The 26,689-nt window shown below is 40.3% G+C and overlaps 1 protein-coding gene across 1 annotated transcript; it reads left to right on the top strand.

The window, feature by feature from the left end:
- Window positions 1–24,376: 24,376 nt before the first annotated feature.
- On the top strand, window positions 24,377–24,730 carry LOC137255361 (uncharacterized). The gene has a single exon (XM_067792804.1). The coding sequence runs from the start codon at window positions 24,377–24,379 to the stop codon at window positions 24,728–24,730; it is 354 nt and encodes a 117-aa protein (XP_067648905.1).
- Window positions 24,731–26,689: the final 1,959 nt, after the last annotated feature.

Here is a 26,689-nt window from a genome sequence, read left to right as displayed (position 1 = left end):
TTCAATTTCAAACTTTTAGATGATGACATTGTATTATCTTCGGTTTGTGGAAACGTTACATTGAAAAATTAAGAGATAGAAATGGAGTTATGTCATTCTTGACATCCTGCACACATGTAGTATTCGACCTGTCAGAAGGGGAGACAATTCAATGTGAAGAGTCTGACAGTTTGTGTTTTTCAGACTGAAAGCGTTTCCTTTGAAATAAAAATGAAAGAGTGGTAAGAAACGAACCCTTGTTCAAATCCTCAAACGCGTCTACTTTGGAATTCCTTTGCCTTAAATGTGTGCCAAATATAACTCTGAGGTATATGTATCACATGGTATTTCAGATGACTAAGGTGTCTTCCAAATCTTACTTCGCCTTTATTAATTCAACCTCTGGTCCAACATTCAATTTCAAACTTTTACATGATGACATTGTATTATCTTCGGTTTGTGGAAACGTTACATTGAAAAATTAAGAGATAGAAATGGAGCTATGTCATTCTTGACATCCTGCACACATGTAGTATTCGACCTGTCAGAAGGGGAGACAATTCAATGTGAAGCACCTGACAGTTTGTGTTTTTCAGACTGAAAGCGCTTCCTTTGAAATAAAAATGAAAGAGTGGTAAGAAACGAACCCTTGTTCAAATCCTCAAACGCGTCTACAATTTAATTCCTTTGCCGTAAATGTGTGCTAAATATAACTCTGAGGTATATGTATCACATGGTATTTCAGCTGACTAAGGTGTCTTTGAAACCTTACTTCGCCTTTATTAATTCAACCTCTGGTCCAACATTCAATTTCAAACTTTTAGATGATGACATTGTATTATCTTCGGTTTGTGGAAACGTTACATTGAAAAATTAAGAGATAGAAATGGAGTTATGTCATTCTTGACATCCTGCACACATGTAGTATTCGACCTGTCAGAAGGGGAGACAATTCAATGTGAAGAGTCTGACAGTTTGTGTTTTTGAGACTGAAAGCGTTTCCTTTGAAATAAAAATGAAAGAGTGGTAAGAAACGAACCCTTGTTCAAATCCTCAAACGCGTCTACAATTTAATTCCTTTGCCGTAAATGTGTGCTAAATATAACTCTGAGGTATATGTATCACATGGTATTTCAGCTGACTAAGGTGTCTTCCAAACCTTATTTCGCCTTTATTAATTCAACCTCTGGTCCAACATTCAATTTCAAACTTTTAGATGATGACATTGTATTATCTTCGGTTTGTGGAAACATTACATTCAAAAACTAAGAGATACAAATGGAGCTATGTCATTCTTGACATCCTGCACACATGTAGTATTCGACCTGTCAGAAGGGGAGACAATTCAATGTGAAGCACCTGACAGTTTGTGTTTTTCAGACTGAAAGCGTTTCCTTTGAAATAAAAATGAAAGAGTGGTAAGAAACGAACCCTTGTTCAAATCCTCAAACGCGTCTACATTGGAATTCCTTTGCCGTAAATGTGTGCCAAATGTAACTCTGAGGTATATGTATCACATGGTATTTCAGCCGACGAAGGTGTCTTCCAAACCTTACTTTGCCTTTATTAATTCAACCTCTGGTCCAACATTCAATTTCAAACTTTTAGATGATGACATTGTATTATCTTCGGTTTGTGGAAACTTTACATTCAAAAACTAAGAGATACAAATGGAGTTATGTCATTCTTGACATCCTGCACACATGTAGTATTCGACCTGTCAGAAGGGGAAACAATTCAATGTGAAGAGTCTGACAGTTTGTTTTTTTCAGACTGAAAGCGTTTCCTTTGAAATAAAAATGAAAGAGTGGTAAGAAACGAACCCTTGTTCAAATCCTCAAACGCGTCTGCAATTTAATTCCTTTGCCGTAAATGTGTCACAAAAATAACTGTGAGGTATATGTATCACATGGTATTTCAGCTGACTAAGGTGTCTTCCAAACCTTACTTCGCCTTTATTAATTCAACCTCTGGTCTAACATTCAATTTCAAACTTTTAGATGATGACATTGTATTATCTTCGGTTTGTGGAAACATTATATTCAAAAATAAAGAGATAGAAATGGTGTTTCGTCATTCTTGACATCCTGCACACATGTAGTATTCGACCTGTCAGGAGGGGAGACAATTCAGTGTGAAGCACCTGACAGTTTGTGTTTTTCAGACTGAAAGCGTTTCCGTAGAATTAGAAATGAAAGACTGGTAAGAATCGAACCCTTGTTCAAATCCTCAAACGCGTCTACATTGGAATTCCTTTGCCGTAAATGTGTGCCAAATATAGCTCTGAGGTATATGTATCACATGGTATTTCAGCTGACTAAGGTGTCTTCCAAATCTTACTTCGGCTTTATTAATTCAACCTCTGGTCCAACATTCAATTTCAAACTTTTAGATGATGACATTGTATTATCTTCGGTTTGTGGAAACGTTACATTGAAAAATTAAGAGATAGAAATGGAGTTATGTCATTCTTGACATCCTGCACACATGTAGTATTCGACCTGTCAGAAGGGGAGACAATTCAGTGTGAAGGGTCTGACAGTTTGTGTTTTTCAGACTGAAAGCATTTCCTTTGAAATAAAAATGAAAGAGTGGTAAGAAACGAACCCTTGTTCAAATCCTCAAACGCGTCTACAATTTAATTCCTTTGCCGTAAATGTGTGCTAAATATAACTCTGAGGTATATGTATCACATGGTATTTCAGCTGACTAAGGTGTCTTCCAAACCTTACTTCGCCTTTATTAATTCATCCTCTGGTCCAACATTCAATTTCAAACTTTTAGATCATGATATTGTGTTATCTTCGGTTTGTGGAGACGTTACATTGAAAAATTAAGAGATACAAATGGAGTTATGTCATTCTTGACATCCTGCACACATGTAGGATTCGACCTGTCAGAAGGGGAGACAATTCAATGTGATGCACCTGACAGTTTGTGTTTTTCAGACTGAAAGCGCTTCCTTTGAAATAAAAATGAAAGAGTGCTAAGAAACGAACCCTTGTTCAAATCCTCAAACGCGTCTACAATTTAATTCCTTTGCCATAAATGTGTGCTAAATATAGCTGTGAGGTATATGTATCACATGGTATTTCAGCTGACTAAGGTGTCTTTGAAACCTTACTTCGCCTTTATTAATTCAACCTCTGGTCCAACATTCAATTTCAAACTTTTAGATGATGACATTGTATTATCTTCGGTTTGTGGAAACGTTAGATTGAAAAATTAAGAGATAGAAATGGAGTTATGTCACTCTTGACATCCTGCACACATGTAGTATTCGACCTGTCAGAAGGGGAGACAATTCAATGTGAAGAGTCTGACAGTTTGTGTTTTTCAGACTAAAAGCGTTTCCTTTGAAATAAAAATGAAAGAGTGGTAAGAAACGAACCCTTGTTCAAATCCTCAAACGCGTCTACAATTTAATTCCTTTGCCGTAAATGTGTGCTAAATATAACTCTGAGGTATATGTATCACATGATATTTCAGCTGACTAAGGTGTCTTTGAAACCTTTCTTCGCCTTTATTAATTCAACCTCTGGTCCAACATTCAATTTCAAACTTTTAGATGATGACATTGTATTATCTTCGGTTTGTGGAAACGTTACATTGAAAAATTAAGAGATAGAAATGGAGTTATGTCATTCTTGACATCCTGCACACATGTAGTATTCGACCTGTCAGAAGGGGAGACAATTCAATGTGAAGAGTCTGACAGTTTGTCTTTTTCAGACTGAAAGCGTTTCCTTTGAAATAAAAATGAAAGAGTGGTAAGAAACGAACCCTTGTTCAAATCCTCAAACGCGTCTACATTGGAATACCTTTACCGTAAATGTGTGCCAAATATAACTCTGAGGTATATGTATCACATGGTATTTCAGATGACTAAGGTGTCTTCCAAACCTTACTTCGCCTTTATTAATTCAACCTCTGGTCCAACATTCAATTTCAAACTTTTAGATGATGACATTGTATTATCTTCGGTTTGTGGAATCATTACATTCAAAAACTATGAGATACAAATGGACCTATGTCATTCTTGACATCCTGCACACATGTAGTATTCGACCTGTCAGAAGGGGAGACAGTTCAATGTGATGCACCTGACAGTTTGTGTTTTTGAGACTGAAAGCGTTTCCTTTGAAATAAAAATGAAAGAGTGGTAAGAAACGAACTCTTGTTCAAATCCTCAAACGCGTCTACAATTTAATTCCTTTGCCGTAAATGTGTGCTAAATATAACTGTGAGGTATATGTATCACATGATATTTCAGCTGACTAAGGTGTCTTTGAAACCTTTCTTCGCCTTTATTAATTCAACCTCTGGTCCAACATTCAATTTCAAACTTTTAGATGATGACATTGTATTATCTTCGGTTTGTGGAAACGTTACATTGAAAAATTAAGAGATAGAAATGGAGTTATGTCATTCTTGACATCCTGCACACATGTAGTATTCGACCTGTCAGGAGGGGATACAATTCAATGTGAAGCGCCTGACAGTTTGTGTTTTCCAGACTGAAAGCGTTTCCTTTGAAATAAAAATGAAAGAGCGGTAAGAAACGAACCCTTGTTCAAATCCTCAAACGCGTCTACAATTTAATTCCTTTGCCGTAAATGTGTACCAAATATAACTCTGAGGTATATGTATCACATGGTATTTCAGCTGACTAAGGTGTCTTTGAAACCTTACTTCGCCTTTATTAATTCAACCTCTGGTCCAACATTCAATTTCAAACTTTTAGATGATGACATTGTATTATCTTCGGTTTGTGGAAACGTTACATTGAAAAATTAAGAGATAGAAATGGAGTTATGTCATTCTTGACATCCTGCACACATGTAGTATTCGACCTGTCAGAAGGGGAGACAATTCAATGTGAAGAGTCTGACAGTTTGTGTAGTAGTATAGGGAATGACAGTTCTGGCTCACTTTCAAGAAATGTCTCTACAAAGCCTTATTTACTAAATAAGGCTTTGGTTGGGTCATTAGCTCTTGCTACTATTACCCCTACTATAAAAAAGTTGGCGGTAATTACTGTGCCTTGGTAGGAGGTAACACTGTGCCGTACGGTACGATCAATAATTCTTCTCTTACAAATCCCCTACCCGGCCCATCCCTCAAGTAGTACAAGTTAGGTTCGTCGGCTTTCATATCCACTTTATCTATGTTGTAAGTTTTGACTGACCATATAGGATCGGTGGCTCGCTTACGGCTATCGCCCTCGTGTTCCCCCGGCTGGTATAGATACCACACTAGGGCCCTATCTGGTATCTGTTTCTCCTTCCCACGCAATGGAGCGGCCGACTCTGCAACTATTGATTTTAGTTTGATAGCGTCTGCCGGTTTCTTACCGGTGAGACGGGTGACTTCATGGTTGATTGCCGACACCACCTTGGGTAACCTCGTGACCCATTCAGTCGATCGTTTTCCAGGGGTGGTCATCTCCCTAGCATACTGATAGCCGAACAAGCGCTCAGCCAAAGTCCTATTAAATCTCTCAACTATGGCTTGGCTGCGATGGGCTCCGGCCGTGCCACGCCTGACCTTTGTATCGTGTTTGGCTAGCAGTTGTGACACGGCACCCATGAACTCCCGTCCGGGGTCAACTTGCAGCTCTGTTGGCCACGTCAGTGGGCTGCGTTTGTATATACGTTCAAATCCTCTGGCTACCTGGGCCGAATCTTTCGTGGTCAAGGGTTCGGCTTCCTTGTAACGACTGGCTACATCCACTACGGTTAAGGCATACTTGTACCTCTTATCGTGGGGTAGGAACAGTAGGTCTGCCTGGTGAATGCTATTAGGTATGTTAATACCGAACCTCCTTCTAGGCACGTAGCGTGGTGCCGGCAAATAGATCTGCCACAGGGCTTGTTTTTCAAGCCACGCTTTGGCTTCCTCCGGGGGTACTCGCGCTATTTTAGCTAGCTTATCTACTGCGCTAGCTCCTTTCCAGTACCCACGCGGGCTGTAGTAAATAGCCTCAAATTTTTTCATGTCCATACGCGTATGTGTTTATCCCATCAATAGCTATCCAACGTTTCGTGTCCATAGGCGACAGGGACGTCTTGTTTATAGTCAGTCCGTATATCTTATGTCCATCACTTCTAAGTGTGTTCATTTTATGTCTAAAGGTACGGGTCTTGAACAGGGCTTCCTTGAATCTGGCGTGTTTGATGTGTTGTTTCACCACATACTTCTTAACCCCCTTAGCCTTCCGGATCTCACTATTGTCGGCTTTCAGTATGGAGTACATCTTAGGTCTCAAACCTATGTACTCGGCTATGGGCGTGCCAGCACACTCGTCCTTCATCTTACCTAGGACCTTTTTATTTACCGTACTGTGTAGGGTATGGGTCTTAGGATAATCGCTGGTGTCGTATAAATCGAGGTGTTTTTTCATGTCCTCGTACACGTCCTCGGTTTGAATCTCCATCAGCAGGGAATCTGTGTCAGTGTACAGTACTTCACACCTGTCGCCGTACTGTTTCTTGAGCTCGTTGTAGTAAAAGTCGTACATCAGGTGTTTGGATAAATCGAGGATGCTCATCCCCACGTAAACAGGCCGGTTGAATTTTATGTGGCTTTTCTTTATGTGTAGGGCAACCAGGTTGTCTGTGAATATCTTACTACGGTTGAATGCCGGACTGGCTATCAATTTCCTGAGTTTGTCTTCCTCACTAGATCTAACCAGCTTCACGGTCACGCGTTTCCTCAGGTTCTCCATAGTCTTACCAAACACCGAGTTATTCATGAGCTTGTAGAGATTTTTCTCAAAATCACTGGTTGCTTTTTTTCGTAGGTCTGTGTTCATTCTGATGTAGGGCTCCATCCATGGGCTCTGGTCGAACATGAGCACCCTGTGTATTTTGGTCAGCCTCATACCCAACGACAGGTACAGCTGTAGGTTGCGATAGTGAACGATGTACTTGGTCTATTTATTAAGTTAGGCACGAGTTTTTCAACGTCTGTCACACGCCCACCTGACAAGTTATGTTGGTACTCAGACATCCAGTCTGGGTTAACCCTCATACGTTCGGGGGCCAGGGGGTAGCTGTTGTGTGATGTGTGTAATTCCTTGGGATACTCTAAGTCAACTTCGAGGATATACCCTTTGTTCGAATCTGGTGCAACCTCCATAACATCAACGTGGGGTACCCATTCGAATCCCCCTGTAGGTAGATACTGGCTCATGGCCCAGCCGTACAGGTTGTTTGCGTCGAGGTATAGAATGTGATTGGTTGGTTTGTTAGGATCGTAACCTTTCACGTATTGATTATTTGCTTTCGCGTATCGTTTGGATGCCATGGAAATACCACCTCGCAAGCCTTTCTCAATGAATAGGTGCATGTCGTAATCTGTTAGCAATTCCAAATTAACTCCGGTCTTTTTAAGCAAGGCGTCCCACGACAGACCTGGGCTGGTGTAATACCATGCGGGGTCGAGTTTATACTGCTTTAAACAGGTCCGCCTGAACGTTTCAAACACGTCGGCTAACAGCAGTACATCTGTCCACAAGTACAGGTCGTGATAATCACCCAGGTTCTTACAGCCCAGTTTATTCCATACGTTAGTCGCGTGCGAGTAATCATCTCGTGAGACGGACGCCTCATTCAGCTTGCTATAAAAGCAGTCAATAGGGGGTAGTCTGGTCTCGGTGAACTTGGCCCAACTATCCATGTACTCATAGGGGTACACACCCTTCCTCATAAGCAGGGGTCTAGTCTCAGCGTCTGTGTATCGATCGGTGATAGGGAAGGTATTGTTGGCCTTGACCAGACTGTCGAGTGACGACAGGAGGAACTGAAACGAGTCAATGAACCTAAGTCCGTTTAAGCTGAAGGAGATGTATCTCTCCATGTTGTTGGGGATGCACGTTATATTACCATCGATTTTCGCGATGGCCTGCATGATCAAGTGTGAGTCGTACCCTCTCAAGTTGTGAAAGACAACGGGGATGTCTATTGTCTTAGGGTTGATTTTAAGCTTGAGGTTGCACGCGTTGTGAGCGGCGCCTCTATACTTACCAGTTATGTGGCAGTGATCTCTCACCGAATCACCGTTAAGTGGTGAGTCGCACACGTGACAGTGAGTGCTACTAGCGTGAGCTAGCCTGTCGGCTAGGGTCATACGCATGGGAGCGATTCTATACAATGTATTCCTAATAATTTTTTCTTCCTCCTGCAAACACTTTAGAAACCTTTCAGCCGCGTCAGGACCCCTATACACTACCGGAGCTTTCGTTTCCCCGTCACAACGGACGACAATGTATCCAAACGAACAGGCTTTATGCTCTTGTGTCTTGTGGGTGAAGCTACCCCCACTAGGGGGTGTGGGGGAATCCCCACCCACAACTAAGGCTTCGAAGTCGGCGTATATAATATAAGGTACAGACATTTGGTTCTTGTGGTTACTGAATTTTAGGATATTTTCACCTTCCTTAGGCATGTCGACCCGTATGGCCGTCTGCCCCATACCTTGGCAATCATCCCGGTGGGATTCTAATAAATCAGCTCGACTGAAACCGTGTAGGCATCGTACACAAAAGTGTTTTTCCCCATCGTGTTTCGACTGGTCGTGCAACAACCGGCTGAGATGTTTTATCCACGTGTAGTGATACTTTTCACCTAGTTGGATCATGAATATATTGATAACTTGGCGATCCTTCACCGGGCTGACCCTGTGTACTATTGTTGTGTTACCTTCGTGCCCAAAGACATTTATAGCCAGATTATTCTGTTTTTCTACTTTAGTGATCTGGGATATGGGGGTGGGTTCATCTATACCATCCCAGTTGAGCCCATCGTCTTGGGGATAACTAGAAAGCCTATCTGAATTCTTGCCAGCTGGAAATAAGGCTGACCTGATAGCTAACCTCAGGCAATCGTTTCCTCTATTCTTAACATTTACTATGGCATGTTTGTTTCTATAGTAGGGAGGCAAGGCTAGGTATGACCCGCCTCTGAACGGCACGTATTTAGCTATGTCTAGATAGACATTATCGATTTTATCTACAGCCCACCCGGACCCCAAGTGTGTATAGCGTTCTAGGTATTCTCGTATCTGCTGAAAACTTGTATCGATTGATGCGTCAATGGTCTCTGCATGTGTGACGACCTCTTGTTGACCTCGGAAGTAAGGCTGAACATACTCAGTGGTACCTGCTTATCGAGCGACATTTTCACTGTGATCTGAAACTTGATACTTCCTAGATTATTTAGTTCCTGGTTGACCTTATCAGCTATCAGAGGCTTGATATCTATACACCTGGAAATTAATCAAGCAACACCCCAATTTTTTCTATTGGAGCAACTTTGAAGTGTTCTGACAATCAAAATATGCCGGGTTGATATAGTTTGACACTTTTTTATTCAACAGACGATCTCTGACAAACAACTTAAAGGGAAAAAGTATCAAGACTTTGCTTTATTGCAACGAAATCCAAATTCTTAAAACTGTCTTAAATTCATGAAAAAATGGACACAATTTACTATTCATCCACAGACGTTGTTGTCAGGTGTATTAACACAAATGTCACATGGAAAGAAAGAACAGTCATCTGAGAGTCTGCACACCGACTTTCATCAATATCTAGTGTGTCCTCCCTGCGCACGCACCACCGATTCCAGACGCCTCCTCATTCCTTGGATGAGTCTCCGGATCTGATTCTGGGGGATCCTGTTCCACTCCTCATGCAGGGCAGCCGTCAATTCGTTGAGATTATGGACTGGTGGGTCTCTCTGCCTCACACGACGGCCAATAAAGTCCCACAAATGTTCAATGGGGTTGAGGTCAGGGCTCATGGCAGGCCATGGAATTCTGTCAATTGCATTTTGCCGCAAAAAATCATTTACAGCATGCGCCCTGTGAGGTCTAGCATTGTCGTCCATAAATATGGGTCTCGTTGCCAGAGGATGGTTCTCAAAATGAGGTACCACAGCCCTGTCAAGAACCTCCTGTTGGTAACGAACACTGTTAAGGTTGCCACGGATGGTAATGATATCCAACTTGCAGTTCATGGAAATGCACCCCCATACCATAACGGAACCTCCCCCAAAGGCCACAGTCTCCTGGATGTTCCGTGGAGCCATTGCTGTGTTCCTCTGCCTCCAGACCCGAGTACGACCGTCCACCATGTGCAGCAAGAACCGGCTCTCATCTGAGAAATGGACCTTCCTCCAAGAGGCAATGTTCCAGTGCAAACGGTCATTACACCAGGCCAGTCGGGCTGCCTTATGGGCTGGAGACAGTCTGGGTCGCTTGATTGGCCTCCTTGCCCGGTATCCTGCAGCTTTCAGACGATTCCGAACAGTCCTGTTCGAGATGGGTCTCCCTGGAAGCCACTCCTGTCTCAACCGAGAGCTCGAGTCGAAGGACCTGCGCCGTACAAGTCTCAGTAAAGCTCTGTCCTCCCGGACTGTGGTCTTCCTGGGTCTTCCTGGTCTAGGCAGGTCTTTAACTTCATTAGTGGCCCGGTATTTTTTCAAAAGTTTTGAAATTATGGAATGATGTCGTCCGATTTGAGTCCCGATTTGTCTTAGAGACATACCAGCATTCCTCATGCCGATTATTTGCCAACGAGTGGCCTCTGATAATTTCCTACGTGCCATGACATTGAAATGAATGAAAAACCGAATGCAATCGACAACCTGCGCTTGTAAACACCCCAGGGAAAAAGTGCATTTTTCGAAAGTTGAGGTTAAAGCAATGCACGTGCGCTGTGCAAGCTTCACGCGCGTCATATCAACCCATGAAAAGCTCATGCTGTATGTCAATACATCAAAATTGAATAATCAATCATCAAAATTACTTCGTTAAACTTTGTTAAGTTTTTATGTGTCTTTGAATTTGGTGTTGCTTAATTAATTTCCATATGTATAGAATGTCCCTGACATCTTGTAGTAAACGAGAGAGCACGATTCTTTCAAAACATTTCATGATGATGCATATGAGAGCAACTGGGCAATAATCTTTGAGTTCCAGTGGTTTGTAAAATTTTGGAACCGGGGTGATCTTGGACAGTTTCCACATGGTGGGAATTTCGTGAGTATTAAATGAATGTTCGAAAAGTCTGGAAAACATGTATGAGAGTTCTGAACAGCATTCCTTGAGGATCTTACCACTGATGTTATCTGGTCCTTGAGACTTCCGTGTATTTATACTCTGGAAGACATCACGCACTTCTTCTTTCGATATTGAAGTATATTCCTCTGGTGTAGGGATAGTATCCATGAAGTCGCTCAGGTCTTGTGAGAAGTCAGCGTTGTCAAACCGAGAATAGACTGTGTTTCAGTTCTTCAGCATATTGAGCTTCATCGACAACTTCAATAGGTGTTTTACGTTTTCCATATACGGTTATCGTGTGAATGTGTTGCCATGCACTGCGCATGTCACCTTGATGTAGCTTGTTTTCCAGTTTTGATTTAAAATTGTTCTTACTCCGTCTAATCTGAATCTTCAAGTCTTTCTGTAGGTCACGTAATTTGGCTGTATCATTGTCTCTAAAGGCAATCCTTTTCATGTTAAGCAAGTGTTTCAGGTCTTTAGAAATCCACAGCTTGTTGTTGGGGTAGACTTTGATTTCTTTCACAGGCACAGTATTGTCCACACAGAAGGTTATGTAACTGGTAATCACATCCACATTGTAGTCCAGGGAAGCGTCGTGATCAAATAGGCTGTCCCAGCTTGTACAATCAAAGCTTGCACGTCTCCAGTGAGTTTCTGTCCCACTGTTTGATGATTTTCTTTTCAATTCTCCCTGTTTTAAGCTTCTGTCTGTAAGCTGGCAGTAGCAAAACATTGTTGTGGTCAGATGATCCGATCGGTGGCCTAGTCACTGATTTGTAGGCTTGTTTTACTGTTCAAAAACACTTGTCCAAGATTTTAATTTTCCTTGTAGCACATGACACATATTGCTGGTAGTGGCATAGCACAGACTTATTACTGCATCCATTAAAGTCTCCCGATATAAATTTTGGAGCATCTGCAGATAAGTTCTCAATTTCTTGAATATGATCATAGATTTGTTTAGTGGCATTGTCATAGCAGGCAGAAGGGAGATTATAAACCAACACAATAAAGACTTGACCAAACTCCCTGGGAAGATAGTATGGACGAAATGACTCAGATAGTAATTCCACATCGTTTGTCATTACAGTCTTTCTCACAGTCCAGTTGTTGCAGCAGTTCTCATTCACATATATACACACACCTCCGCCTTGAGATTTTCCAGTCTTGTCCTTCTCTCTATCTAGATGTAATGGCGATATGAATCCATCAATGTGAAGAACATCATAATCCACATCGGGTGTTAACCAGGTCTGTCCCTGTATTCGTATTGATAACGAGCGTGTGCTGTAAGTTCATCCAACTTGTTCCTCACAGAACGTACGTTTGACAGCAATATACTAGGGAGAGGTGGTCGAGACTTACGGGCACGTACACGAGTGCATACTCCTCCTTTCTTAGCCCTTTTGCGTCTCGTGCAATGTTGGTCTTCCTTGCATGCACATTCCAGGGGTAAATCCAGATGAAGTCAGGTGATTGATGGATATCCAGAGAATGACAAGAGGAAGTCTCCATTGTACACCATTGTATTCCAACAGGACAATGCCCACCCTCATATGGCAATGGTTATTTTGGATTTCTTGCAATACCACAATGTTGACTCACTGTCTTGGCCTGCAAATACACCGGATCTGTCCCCAATAGATCATGTTTGGGATGAAATGGATCTACGTCTTCGCCATCTTCCTCATTCCCCATATATCATCCTTGACTTTGCAACAGAACTTGAGAGAATCTGGCGTGACATCCCACAAGCCTTCCTTGCACGTTTGATAGGCTCTATGCATCGTCAATGCACTGCTGTTCTCAATGCCAATGATGGACATAGACGTTATTCAGCTTGTGACATGGTCATTTGACCTCTGTCCCGCTTGTGGACTCATGACGTCATTGTGGTTGACTTTTCAATTGAAATTTTCCCCAACTTGTTCTGGTCTCATGATCCTTCCATTATTGTTTATTTGTACCTTTGACATTGTTATCATACTTATCAACTGGGATAATATTTTGGCAATGCACAGTTTTTTTTATGTGGCTTGTATATTTCCTACCTACCTTGTTAATCATACCAACTTCTATCTGCCACTGTAAATGTCAAACTTGAGTGCAAATAGTGATGCTTTGAACAAATATGGATTTTCTTATGGTACCTATATTAATAAAGGTTTCAGCTTAGTAGACAAGAGTCATCAGAAGAGGACATATCCCCCCGGCCCCCACATCTTTGAGAGGACAAATCATCTGACAGTTACTTCATGTTTTTTTAGACTAAGTCTGAATTGTTTCCATGGAAGTCATGAAAACTATAAATACCATATATCTGTAATCAGCAAAAGTCACCATTTCATGATCTGTCTCATATATCTGCCAAGATCTGTTGAAAGATATGAAATGGTTTTCAAGTTGTGCTCCAGAAAAGAAGCCCATCCCTCCATTTTGAAGTCCAAAACGTGTCCATGGAACCGAGAACATAATAAATCACAAAAACCTGCAAATAGCAAAAGGCACCACTTTGGGGTCTGCCACACATATCTATCAAGTTTTACTGTCAGATATTAAGAAGTTTTGAGTTCTGCTCCAGAAACGAAACACACCTTTCACTTTAGAGACAAAGTCCAAAACGTTTCCATGGAAATAGAGAAAATGATATATACACCTGGAAATTAATCAAGCAACACCCCAATTTTTTCTATTGGAGCAACTTTGAAGTGTTCTGACAATCAAAATATGCCGGGTTGATATAGTTTGACACTTTTTTATTCAACAGACGATCTCTGACAAACAACTTAAAGGGAAAAAGTATCAAGACTTTGCTTTATTGCAACGAAATCCAAATTCTTAAAACTGTCTTAAATTCATGAAAAAATGGACACAATTTACTATTCATCCACAGACGTTGTTGTCAGGTGTATTAACACAAATGTCACATGGAAAGAAAGAACAGTCATCTGAGAGTCTGCACACCGACTTTCATCAATATCTAGTGTGTCCTCCCTGCGCACGCACCACCGATTCCAGACGCCTCCTCATTCCTTGGATGAGTCTCCGGATCTGATTCTGGGGGATCCTGTTCCACTCCTCATGCAGGGCAGCCGTCAATTCGTTGAGATTATGGACTGGTGGGTCTCTCTGCCTCACACGACGGCCAATAAAGTCCCACAAATGTTCAATGGGGTTGAGGTCAGGGCTCATGGCAGGCCATGGAATTCTGTCAATTGCATTTTGCCGCAAAAAATCATTTACAGCATGCGCCCTGTGAGGTCTAGCATTGTCGTCCATAAATATGGGTCTCGTTGCCAGAGGATGGTTCTCAAAATGAGGTACCACAGCCCTGTCAAGAACCTCCTGTTGGTAACGAACACCGTTAAGGTTGCCACGGATGGTAATGATATCCAACTTGCAGTTCATGGAAATGCACCCCCATACCATAACGGAACCTCCCCCAAAGGCCACAGTCTCCTGGATGTTCCGTGGAGCCATTGCTGTGTTCCTCTGCCTCCAGACCCGAGTACGACCGTCCACCATGTGCAGCAAGAACCGGCTCTCATCTGAGAAATGGACCTTCCTCCAAGAGGCAATGTTCCAGTGCAAACGGTCATTACACCAGGCCAGTCGGGCTGCCTTATGGGCTGGAGACAGTCTGGGTCGCTTGATTGGCCTCCTTGCCCGGTATCCTGCAGCTTTCAGACGATTCCGAACAGTCCTGTTCGAGATGGGTCTCCCTGGAAGCCACTCCTGTCTCAACCGAGAGCTCGAGTCGAAGGACCTGCGCCGTACAAGTCTCAGTAAAGCTCTGTCCTCCCGGACTGTGGTCTTCCTGGGTCTTCCTGGTCTAGGCAGGTCTTTAACTTCATTAGTGGCCCGGTATTTTTTCAAAAGTTTTGAAATTATGGAATGATGTCGTCCGATTTGAGTCCCGATTTGTCTTAGAGACATACCAGCATTCCTCATGCCGATTATTTGCCAACGAGTGGCCTCTGATAATTTCCTACGTGCCATGACATTGAAATGAATGAAAAACCGAATGCAATCGACAACCTGCGCTTGTAAACACCCCAGGGAAAAAGTGCATTTTTCGAAAGTTGAGGTTAAAGCAATGCACGTGCGCTGTGCAAGCTTCACGCGCGTCATATCAACCCATGAAAAGCTCATGCTGTATGTCAATACATCAAAATTGAATAATCAATCATCAAAATTACTTCGTTATACTTTGTTAAGTTTTTATGTGTCTTTGAATTTGGTGTTGCTTAATTAATTTCCATATGTATATTTCAAAAACCTGTAAATAGCAAAAGGCATCACTTTAAGTTCTGATTGATATATCTTCCAAATTTTGCAGAAAAATATTAAACGTTTTTGTTCTGCTCCGGAAATGAAGCCCACCCCACCATTACACTAAAGACTAACACCAAAATGTTCCATGGAAAAACAAAAAAAATAAAAATGCCAAAACCGTGTAAATAGCAAAAGTCACAACTATAGGTTGAGATTATCATATCAAGTTTGGTCTAAAAATATTGAACAGTTCCTGAGTTATGTTCCGGAAACAAAATAATTACGGATGTACAGATGGATGGACGGACAGAGAGACAGACAAGGCATCGACTATATCCCCCCACATTAAATGCCAGGGGGATAAAAAACTAAGAAGTTTTTTAACTTTCAGTAAAATTCGATTCTCACATAGAACATCAAAACAAACTCAAAACAAAGAAGAGATGATGACAGACATATAAATATAAATGAATATCATGTGATGTTAATGGAATGATATATATAGTCTGTTTGGGTTCCCATGAGAATGACAAATGATCAAATATATAAATAAGAAACATGGTCCTGAAACCTCTATACCCAACAGCCAGAGGTTACCACTGATTTTCAACATCAGTTTCGTGATGATGGCTTAACCCAGATTCAACCATTTTTATTGTATGTGGACAACAAATCGGGGAAAAAGTTGTTTAAGAAATCATCACGTGCTATTTTCATGCTTCACACTGCTGGGTGACAAACAGCTGATGGAACAGTGATTTCCAAGCTGGGATCATCTCACCTAGCTGTTCATTCAGCCATTTGGCACCCACTGGTGTGAAGCGTTAAAACAGCACAATATTATACGATGGTTTCTTAAACAACTTTTTTCATTGTTCTCATTCTCAAGTGGACTTCATCATATATGCAAGTCGATATCATTTCCACAGAAACTGAAAAAAATATAAATGACATAAATCTATTCAAAGCAAAAGGCTCCACATCAAGATCTGTATCATATATTACATATCAAGTTCTTTTGAAAGATATTGACATGTTTACGAGCTGTACTCTGGAAACGAAGCCCACCCCTCACTTTTGAGACTAAGTTTGAATTGTTTCAATGGAAACCGAGAAAAATAAAATGACAAAAATCTGCAAATAGCAAAAGGAACGTGTCTCATATATATGTCTGCAAAGTTCAGTTATGCTCCGTAAACAAAACAATTATGGATGGATTGATGGATGGATAGATGGACCAGGTGTAGATTATATCCCTCCACCCCCTAACTCCCACACAAAAGGTTTTCAGATTTTCAACCAAATTCCTTCAGTTATCAACTATCCATAATTGATTGTGCAGACAGTTGTGTCCTGCTCTTGTGCATGTGTTATGTGGAAAAGCTTTGGGGTTTCTCACACTGTCTGTAATCTTAAACTACTTACTCCTTGTTTGTAGAAGGGTTGGGAGCAGCCACTACAAAACTCATGAGCACATTCTGGGCATTTGAAATGCATGCATCCTCCCTTCGCAAGTGAGTATCGCATCTTGCAACTTGGGCAGTCTGTAAAAAGAATAATGTAATTTTCTGAATAGAATTGATATTTTATACTTATCCTGAATCATGCATATTGCAACTCCACCTCCCTGGCGAAGGTAGTGAAATACCTGGAATCCCTTGAAGTTCCCTTCTAAAAGAAGTGAACGTAAACTACACTCATGCACGTGTAGCCTCCCCTTTACCCGCAGTCTGCTGACTGACCATGCTTGTTACTCTCACAAGAAAAAAATGGTGATTTACAAAAATTTACAAAATTTAAATGTCATATTTACAAACATTTAGAATGATTGTAAAGGTGATGTTTACAAGGCTTGTACATTTTTGTAAATATAGGAAGGATTTTATCACTACTTCTTTCAATTTTGCCATTTCTCAAGAATCCCCATGACTCTGTAAACTTACTAATTTATTATTTCTTTTGTTCTATTAGAGTTCTTACTGTTGATATGCATAATGGATCTTGCATGTGACGTATTTATTCATGAAAACTGAAGGAATAAGCCATATTTTGTATAGTCCATTTGTGCCTTATATCAATGCAACTGCGTCTGGTGCGTGAAAACATGAAAGTTGATGTGTATGGCCAGCATTGATCTATATACCAAATACTTGTGCCTGTTAAAACAGATGTCTTGCCTTTGTTCGAGATCATCATCCCAAGCTCATTCCCGTGATTTTACAACTCTACTCCGTTGGAACTATATGCATTCTCTAAATAACACCTGTCACTAGACCTTTTATGTTGGTGCTCTTTAACGGTGTTATGCAACTGGCGTATTCAAGAAATCTCATAAACATGTCAATAGATAATTGGTTGTGATGTCAGTACTTGTGGATTGGAGCAAATACTCAAATGAATTAATACAAATCATTGTGTAACAAGATTTATATAATCATTTACAAGAAGTATGTTACAGGATATTTAAATGGTGCGTGCCGGTCTATCATTTGTTTGTTTATGTTCGGCATACATAAATTTTTAATTTATCATTCATACATAAAACATAACTTACATAACTGTACACTGTGCTTTGCATTTGGTAACTTTCGTAAATATAAGAAATTCTTAAAGTGCTACACAATCATACATCATCAGTGTCAACAGTGATAGTTCACTTCATACACAACTGACTCAACAAGATGGGAAAAAACTTTTCCATCCTCTGTCATGGTCTTCCTTTCTGATTGAAGATGTTTTTTGTCTTAAGTCTATGGTTACTTCGGTGAGCATCCACAATTTTACCATCAAGACACCAAAAATAATTACCTTACCAATAACATTCTCATAAATGCTCTATATTGATACAATTAGTTTGTATGTGTGGAATGCACTTTACAAAGGTAAATAAACCAAAGTTCTAATACAAGATTATCATATGACAAACCACGAGGTTAATTCTTCAATCATATTTAGTATCAAATCTAAAAGAAGCAGTGACGAAGAGGTAGGCAGATCTTAAAATGGACAGATTATTAAGATCAGATAATTCACTATTTCCATATAAGATTGTCTTCGAGCTTTACCCATGTTTGTAATTCAAATTTATATACATATGCGACAACAGATGCTGCATATAAATTTTGTATTGTATGCTGTATGGTACCGATGTTGATATAAACTGTAAAGCTGTTCACAATCCCATATCATTTTTTTTCAATAAAAAACAAACAGAACAATTAAGCACAAAAAATGAGATGTGTAAATCATTCCCTCTGCTGGTGATGGCTGTGTGGGATTAATTAAACGACCAAGCCCAGCTGAGCATGCCTTATAATCCTCTTACTCTTAAAATAAACAACTTCAGTCCAAAGAGGATACCACTAGTGGGATTATTTGGCTGATTTGAGTTAGTTCTTTTAATAACGCTTAGTCTTGATGAACAATAGTCTATATCAACAACATGGTCAATTGGTAAACTTCATATTATAGTGACATACCTTTATTTACATGTTTCACAAACCGTTGTGTACACGTGCACTGTACATTGTATTTCTTGGTGGAGAAGTTACATAGAGGAAGAGTACTCAAAGTAATTTGATGACCTTTTGAGATCTAAATACATATATGAACACTCGATGGGAAAATGCAGTTGATCATTGCACACCAACATATGGACATTTTTGCTATCGTGAATTTGAGACTTTACATCTACAAAGCCGTTCAGAATGTCTGTCAGCGATATTTCTTCAGAGGGCACATTCAGCTCAGGTGAGTTTTTTGCAGATGACGCAAGTATATTATTTGTAAAATCAGTAAGGGAATCCTGATGACGCCATGTGTTCCTTCAGCAACACGGTTGTTGAGAAATCTTACACTCAAGACTACCATATCATTTAGCAGGGAGCTCAATAGAGTAGAGTAGAGTATCCCTGCCATTCAGTAAGTGTTTAGTATATTGAATCACGATATGAGAACAACAGCCCGACTAATTGGCTGATCAAAGGTTTATTACAAGTCATAAATATCTCTCCTGGGACTTAATCAGGCTATGTGGGTGGACGCATTCTTACAGACGTAAAACGTTCTGTTTTATGTTTTAAGAGATAGGTTTCATCAAAACAACAATGACGGAGCAATACAGACTAATCCCAGTATTCATGCATATACGTATTTTGGGTTCCCATATCACACATCATTATATGGATGGAACAGTGACTTTAATAGATATATCCTTTTCAAAATCGCTAAGACATTACAAAATCAAATTTTAACACAAATATATTATAAAAACTAAATTGATTGTTAATTTCTGTGTAAATGTTTGTAATGTTTTCAGACAAGATATTCTTATTCGATGTTGTAATAGCAGTATTTCGACTTTATTTAAGACTTTAGTTGTAATACCTGCTAGTCATTTTGTTAGTTTTTTCAAAATGCTAACTGCATTTTTCCCATGAATTCACTTTCACAGAAAACTGTGAGGCAGGCTCTACGGAATGCTGAGTCTGTAAGAGAAATTACCTTAAATCCACAACAGACATAAGAATGTACTTTAATATCATTTAGATACAGTAACTGCAAGAGTTTCAATGCATTAAACCATTCAACAAGTAAAACTTCAGGTGTTTCTACAATAACCTCGATATGAATTTATCTTCATTGTCACTGACAATAAATTTAGAATTGTATTTTTTCAGGTTGGAAACAGGACAGAATAAGGACGCTAATGCAGCTCTCCCTGTAATTCCGCACGCTGAGTTTCAAGGTATTGCAGTTCTGCTTAATGCTCTGTCCTATATGCATTAGTGCACAACAAAAAATGAGCACAACTCACTGTGATATAAATAAGAATGCTCATTTCTTGAGCTCCAAACGTGACTTTTGTTGCACCGTAAAAATATGCAACAAAATGTGATGTTCATGGGCGATTTTGTTCAACCGTTTGAATCGGGTGACGACTTCTTGTTATAATTCTGTAATCACTCTATAATATACGTCAGTTTTATTGAAACATAAAGTTTCTGTCAGGGTATTGTAATTTGTTTGTTGCAGTGGCTATGACAAGATGTTTGCAGACAAAAAAAGGAAACCGTCTCAAGAAAGAAAAACAACCAAAACAAACACAATGATGTCATGAGAAAATGTTCCAGAAAAACTACAGTAAGAAAACATGAAAACCAATTTAACTAGCTTTCGGGAATCAAGAATTAGATGAAACTGTTTTAAGAGGATGCACTACGTAACTTGGCTTACCATCAGTATTAATTAACAAGGAAGAAGGCATGTTAATTGATGAATCTCAACTGAGATGATATCAATGAACAAGGGATTAGGCCTTGTTATGTGTTGAGGCTTTGAGATACAGTAAAAATCACCCCACAGGATTAATCCGTGTGATCTGTCAAAGGAGGAGAAAGGTTGTACCATACAACATCTGTGTTCTAATGCACTAAATACATAAGTATCAATAATACTTGCTATGAGATTATGAGAATAACCATTGATTCTATTTTCACATTGGTGTACCATTCACTTAATGCAAGTATAATCATATTGACTGTTTTCTTCAGAAATCGAGTCGAAGGGATGCGACAGGCAGACCTCCCCAGCCATAAGAAAGCAAAATATGAACAAGTATTAAAGAATTCACGACTACAATGCTACCCCATTGTTTTTGATTGTATATTTGATAATAATGTGTAACATATTTTCCGTAAATTTGTACATGGAATGTTTTTGTATGAAATTTAATCTTCCTCTTTCTTGTTGTAATCTGTAAATAAACATCTAGTGTAAGCTTTGACCCTGTCTATTTATTTTGGGGTAATTTAATTCACATGAAAGACGGGAGTATTATAAAGTGAAACAAATTCCGCATTATAGAATACCATTTCCATCAACAGTGCACTGTTGACCATGGAGCACTATCAAGCGAACATCAAATTTATTTCAATGTTATAATATTCCTTGTTCACACGTCATAAACCAAATTCAGCACATTACAACTTTCACCACCTAAACAACCCACTCCTCGGCACATTATCGCGATGATGACACTGCAAGATGTCAAACCAGCCTACAACTCATCTGAAACAATTTCAAAATGCTTTTTATCCAATTATTTATCCAATAAAGATGCAGCAGAGTAGCGAGGGAAATGGAAGTAGTGTGACTCGCCACACCTCAAATATGGTTCCTATGCCATGTGAATAAAATAACAATGCACAAAGTCGAACGAAGGCCATTCTGTGTTTTTACAGGCACAAGGTGGATAAGAACTTACTAGTATTTGGTGTTGCCACTATTGATCACGAGATAAAAAAACCCCTCAAAACATGAAATATCAACATGTCAAATATTCCACCACCATAAGTACTAGTAACATATATTCCATTATATCAGTTCTGCTGTTTGTAAGAAAATGAATAAAATTGCAAGCGTACAATCACGATTCAGAAGTGCAATATGTTGTACCTGGGAGCCTATATAGAGTATTGTAGAGTATCCCTGGTTGTACTTGGACTTTCGTCCCTCGTAACGAAGCCGTGGGAGATCAAACCCAGTCATAGCTGGTGGATGTGCACTCAAGTGCAAGACTACCAATTGTCTGCTTCATTTGGTGATACGCTGAGGGCTCATAAGGTGGGGCCCATAGTGTGTTCAGAAAGATGATGTGTTTGATGGGCATTTTAGAAGTATGGCGAGTCACAAGAAAGTAAGATTCTTTATGGATAACAACTTTTTGTATTGTATATGATGTGTCGTTTCAGTATGGATTGATATACTGTTGTCAAACAAAATCATACACACTATTTTGTTATCCATAAAGAATGTATGTAGAGATGTTGGGTTTTGTAAATTCATCTCTGAATTTGCGTTCGATCCAATCAAAAATCATCTCAGTTGAGATGGTGAACTACTGGAAACTGTCATTCGTCCAAGTACAAAGCAAGACTTGAAACTGACAAGCGTTTGCACCAGTTTCTGTGAGATCCAGTCATCCGAGAAAAACAGATGTAGTTTCGTTGCAACCCATAGACATAAAAACATGTCATATGTACAAGTATCACACCTGCTTAATTACATAATGTGGCTGAGACAGGACTCAGGTGCATGAGTCATCAATCAATTTATTTTGTTTATGGCGTATAGCCTGATGGGTGTTAAGTTTAAATGGCATGTGGTCAATGATTGAAGCTGTGTATTGCATATTGTCTTTAGCAGACAGGCAGCCATACATATAGGTGTCAATAAACCAGACATTAAGCTGTCTCTGTGATAGAGGCTGCTTCTTACAATCAACATGTTTTTTTATGTAACGAGTAGATTATTTACTTGTTTGTGTATTTGTTGTATTTACACAACCAAGATTAGACTACTACTCACGACCTTATACTCTGTGCATGCATACTGTTTCAGGATCCGCCAACCTATTCGCTGTGCATGCATTATGGGCGCACCGCAGCACAACTGTTGAAACAACTTCTTCCCCCAGTGCTGGGGGAAATTTAGTGAATCGCTTGAACTCCGAATTCTCAGGTTTTTTTCCATTGGGTTTTTTTCTTTATAGGTTGAATTGGCATTTTTTATGATTTGTTTCAGTAACTGCATACCGAAAGGTACCAGAATCTAAAATCAAAATAAATACAACATATCAATAATGCCCTATGTTCCAGGGTGGGCAGTTCTCTCTGGAGGTCTTGATGTTTCTTTTTCTTTGCGAGCAGTGTCTGGCCAGCACTATGTTGCACCATGTTAAGTTTATTAATTTGCGTCTCCAGTCCAACATGAAATTTATCATCTCGAAAACGTTGGGATGGGCTTTTCCAACAAGTTACTTTAACCTTCCATGCCAACCTCCAACCTGTTATTTGTCCAGGGCACATCGCTGTCATGGGGTTCCCTTCCTGAAGGTTATTGTTTAGTTATGTTAAATATAGCAGTATGTCTTAACTGCAACTAGCCAGTGTACAACAGGTGTAGCCCAACGAAGCCTAAAATTATTCAGTTAGGTACAGTTCATTTGGCTTATGGGACTTCATGCCTCAATAATTTTATGAGATTTAATGGTGGATTGTTGCTTGGCTAGACCGCGATTGATTATGTGTGCCGGTAGTCCGCGATGTGGCTGTTCCAGTCTCATTACTCCCTCCCTACTCTAATCTCATTACTCTGCAATGCTTTGATAGACGGTAAGTAGAGTGTGTTTTCTTAGGTAAGATCAGTCTCAGCAATGTTATAATAGATACCCTATCATGGAATTTACGGCGGGTGGTATGTTATTTTTATGATTTCCGGTAAAGATGAGTATGTTTTGCTACGTACAGATCAGTCTCAGCAATGTTATAATAGATACCCTATCATGGAATTTACGGCGGGTGGTATGTTATTTTTATGATTTCCGGTAAAGATGAGTATGTTTTGTTACGTACATTTCATTACTCTGCAATGTTTTGTTAGAAATCATGGAGAGGGTTTAAAAAGCTGCAATGTTCGGATATTGTCAGAAATCCGAAATAATGGAAAGACAGGTTGAATTTGTGACGGGTGCTAGAGGAAACCAGGTTGCAGTTTTGGACAACTACATTTTCTACAAATCGAAAATTCAGAAAGATGGGTTGAGGTGGTGTTGTGGCAAACGGAGGTCTACTAAATGTGGAGCTTATCTTATTCTCAAAGATGAAGTAGTGGTGAAAGAAGACAGTAGTCACACACATCCACCCGATCATGGAGATGTCGCAGCTAGAAAGTTGAAGAGTGGAATGAGAAAACGTGCCCGTGAGGAGACATTGCCCATGCAAGTAATCTACGAAGAGGAGAAGATCAAGCTTCTGCAGCAAGGGGGGTCAGATGAAGCAACGCCGTCAGAGACAGCTTCAGCTTTAAGGGATTAAGGGATGTTATTTTCACTATGCACAGAGTCTATGGCGCAAACTGCAGAACATTGGACTTTCCATTCACTACCAGTCAGATTCAGGTGTTAGGAAATGGTTTAGGATGTTGTTAGCCCTTCCATTTGTGCCGGTGACACAAGTTAAGGATGCGTTCATGTTCATTAAGAGTGATACTCCCAATGCCCAATGTATTGAAGAGTTACCCCCTTATCCTGTGGAACTACTTCAAATATGATGGACCACGTACCAACAACCACGTTGAAGGATTTCATACTCGTCTCATGAAGAAAGCTGGGAAGTCGCATCCCAATCTATTTGAAGTTGTCCAGCTCTTCATTCATGAGGAGGCCTCATCCAATGTGCAAGTCCTGCAGTTGGAGTCAGGACAGTCTGCTCCTAGACGTCGCCGACGTTATGATGACATTGACAATCGCCTTGAAAGATTAGGACTTGAGTACATGCTATGTGAGCGTAGCCTGGCTTCGTACTTGGGTGCTATTGGACACATGATGGACAGTGTGTACCGAAGATGAGATTGAAACGTCAATAAAAGCTTATGTAAAAGGAGTTAAGTGGTCATGTGCGGTACTGAATTACGTCATTTACCCGTCGCGGACTAGCGGGTAGCAGCCTAGCGGAGGCCTTGCAGACCATTTTACCATCACCCACCAGTTATCTCCCCTTGTGGATCTTTACAATTTGTAAACATCATCTTTACAAAATTGTAAATGTCTTGTAAACATCATCTTTACAAAAGATTTGCAAGCTTGTAAAGGTGAACTTTTTTTCCAGTGTCTCTCCTTGTAAATCGCCCGACACAAGAATTATAGGAATTCAGCTTGCCTGTGAGGGGCGCCTGGGATTGTTTTCGTAATAAGTCAGGATAAGTATAAAACATAATTTTTTTTTGAAAATTACATATTTTTCCTTATCCTGACTCATGCTTATTGCTTACAGAATCCGACGGCAACGGTGGTGAGTCAAGACATGCTGGCTGTCAAAATTATGTCCAATAATTTTCCCCCCTACGGGAACTTGTAACGGCATTAATTCAATCCTGCTCTTCTAATATTCATTGTAGATTCTGGAGGGATCACATCCAGTCGAACTTGTCTTCAGCAGAAGGCTTCATTGACTGGAATGTGGTGACACTATATGTAACTAGCGTCCTGCTAGTTTCTGATGCAACTAAATGTCAAGATACTGCCATCAAGACTAGTTGCAACCCCTCTTCATGTACAAGTATCTTCGTTATGAGTACAAGGTCATAATCACTTATGCTAGTCTATTTAAGACGTGCGCATGGACTTTCCACCATTATACTCTGCAGAGTGTCTGGCTTCCACAAGTCATGTGATAAAATGGGTGAGTGAACTCAGTGTTTTCGAGGAACTGTTAGTTGCTGACCAACCACAAGAGGCCCAAACTGATGAATGCCAGAGACGTCCTCCGTGGCTATGTCTCATAGATAATGGTTTGCAACTACCGTGTTTGACTTGCAAAAGCAGCCGCCATTATAGTTGATAGCAAGCAATTAACATGTAGCGCTAGTGTAGAGGCCAAGGCTCTGACTTCATGTGGGTTGGAGGCTGGAGGAGGTTCCAATCCTGCTGCTTTATAGGCTCTCAGTAGAACAGCTCTGATCCACACTGAGATAGTGTTGCAGGATACTTCCGTGGGTGTCTCTGGGTGTCTCAGTAGATATAGGGATAAACAGGTGCTTGAAACGTTGCCTTCTAGACTTGGTACGTATGATGTATATCTTCAATGCTCTGACTAGACATAATGATAAATCTTGAGTATCATGAGGTCCAAGGATTGAAGATAATGCCGGTATGTGGAATTGTCTATCCAGTGGACCTGGCAGTTGATTTTTCACAATGAAATCCCATCGTAGACCCAGATGAGTTGTCTGCTGATGATTTGCATCAAAGCGGTTGAAGTCTAGATAATGAATTTCTGTCATGCGTGCAGCTGTAGCCAAGGCAAGTAAAAACAGCATCTTCTGAATTAGCAGTTCAAATGAGGTCTGATCAAGCGGCTCATATGCATCACTTGTGAGATGTTGGAGTATGATGTTTTAGATCCCATGCTGGAGCTCTAAATCTACGCTGTTGATATTCCAACTTGAATGAGCGTAGTAAGGCAAGTAGCTCGATTACTTTAATCAGCTTGGTTCCGTTTCCATGGTGACGACTGAGCTGAGAGCTGCCAAGTATGTAGAGCCTTTCAGACCTCTGAAATGTCGTAAGTGACATAAATATTCTGCTACCTCTGGATATGTTGCCGTCAGCTGTCTCAGTAGTCATTAGGTCCAAGTATTGAAGACAAGGCTGGTATGCGGAACTGTCTGTCTGATAGACCTGGCAACTGTCTGATTTTCTCGATGACTCTTGGTAGCAGCACTGGAAGGGGAAACACAAATGCCCAAGTTAACGGATCTGGTACAAGTGACACAAAGCGTGCTGTCTGTTAGTTGAACCTTTTTGCAA

The sequence above is a fragment of the Haliotis asinina genome, chromosome 11, assembly GCF_037392515.1.
Source record: "Haliotis asinina isolate JCU_RB_2024 chromosome 11, JCU_Hal_asi_v2, whole genome shotgun sequence".
Taxonomy (NCBI): Eukaryota; Metazoa; Mollusca; class Gastropoda; order Lepetellida; family Haliotidae; genus Haliotis; species Haliotis asinina.
The sequence above is the reverse complement of the archived record's forward strand: the minus strand, read 5'-3'. Positions and strand labels throughout refer to the sequence as shown.

What these genes read in the sequence shown, in the direction of transcription:
- LOC137255361 (XM_067792804.1), top strand. Translation starts at nt 24,377, where the DNA reads ATGCCCAATGTATTGAAGAGTTACCCCCTTATCCTGTGGAACTACTTC.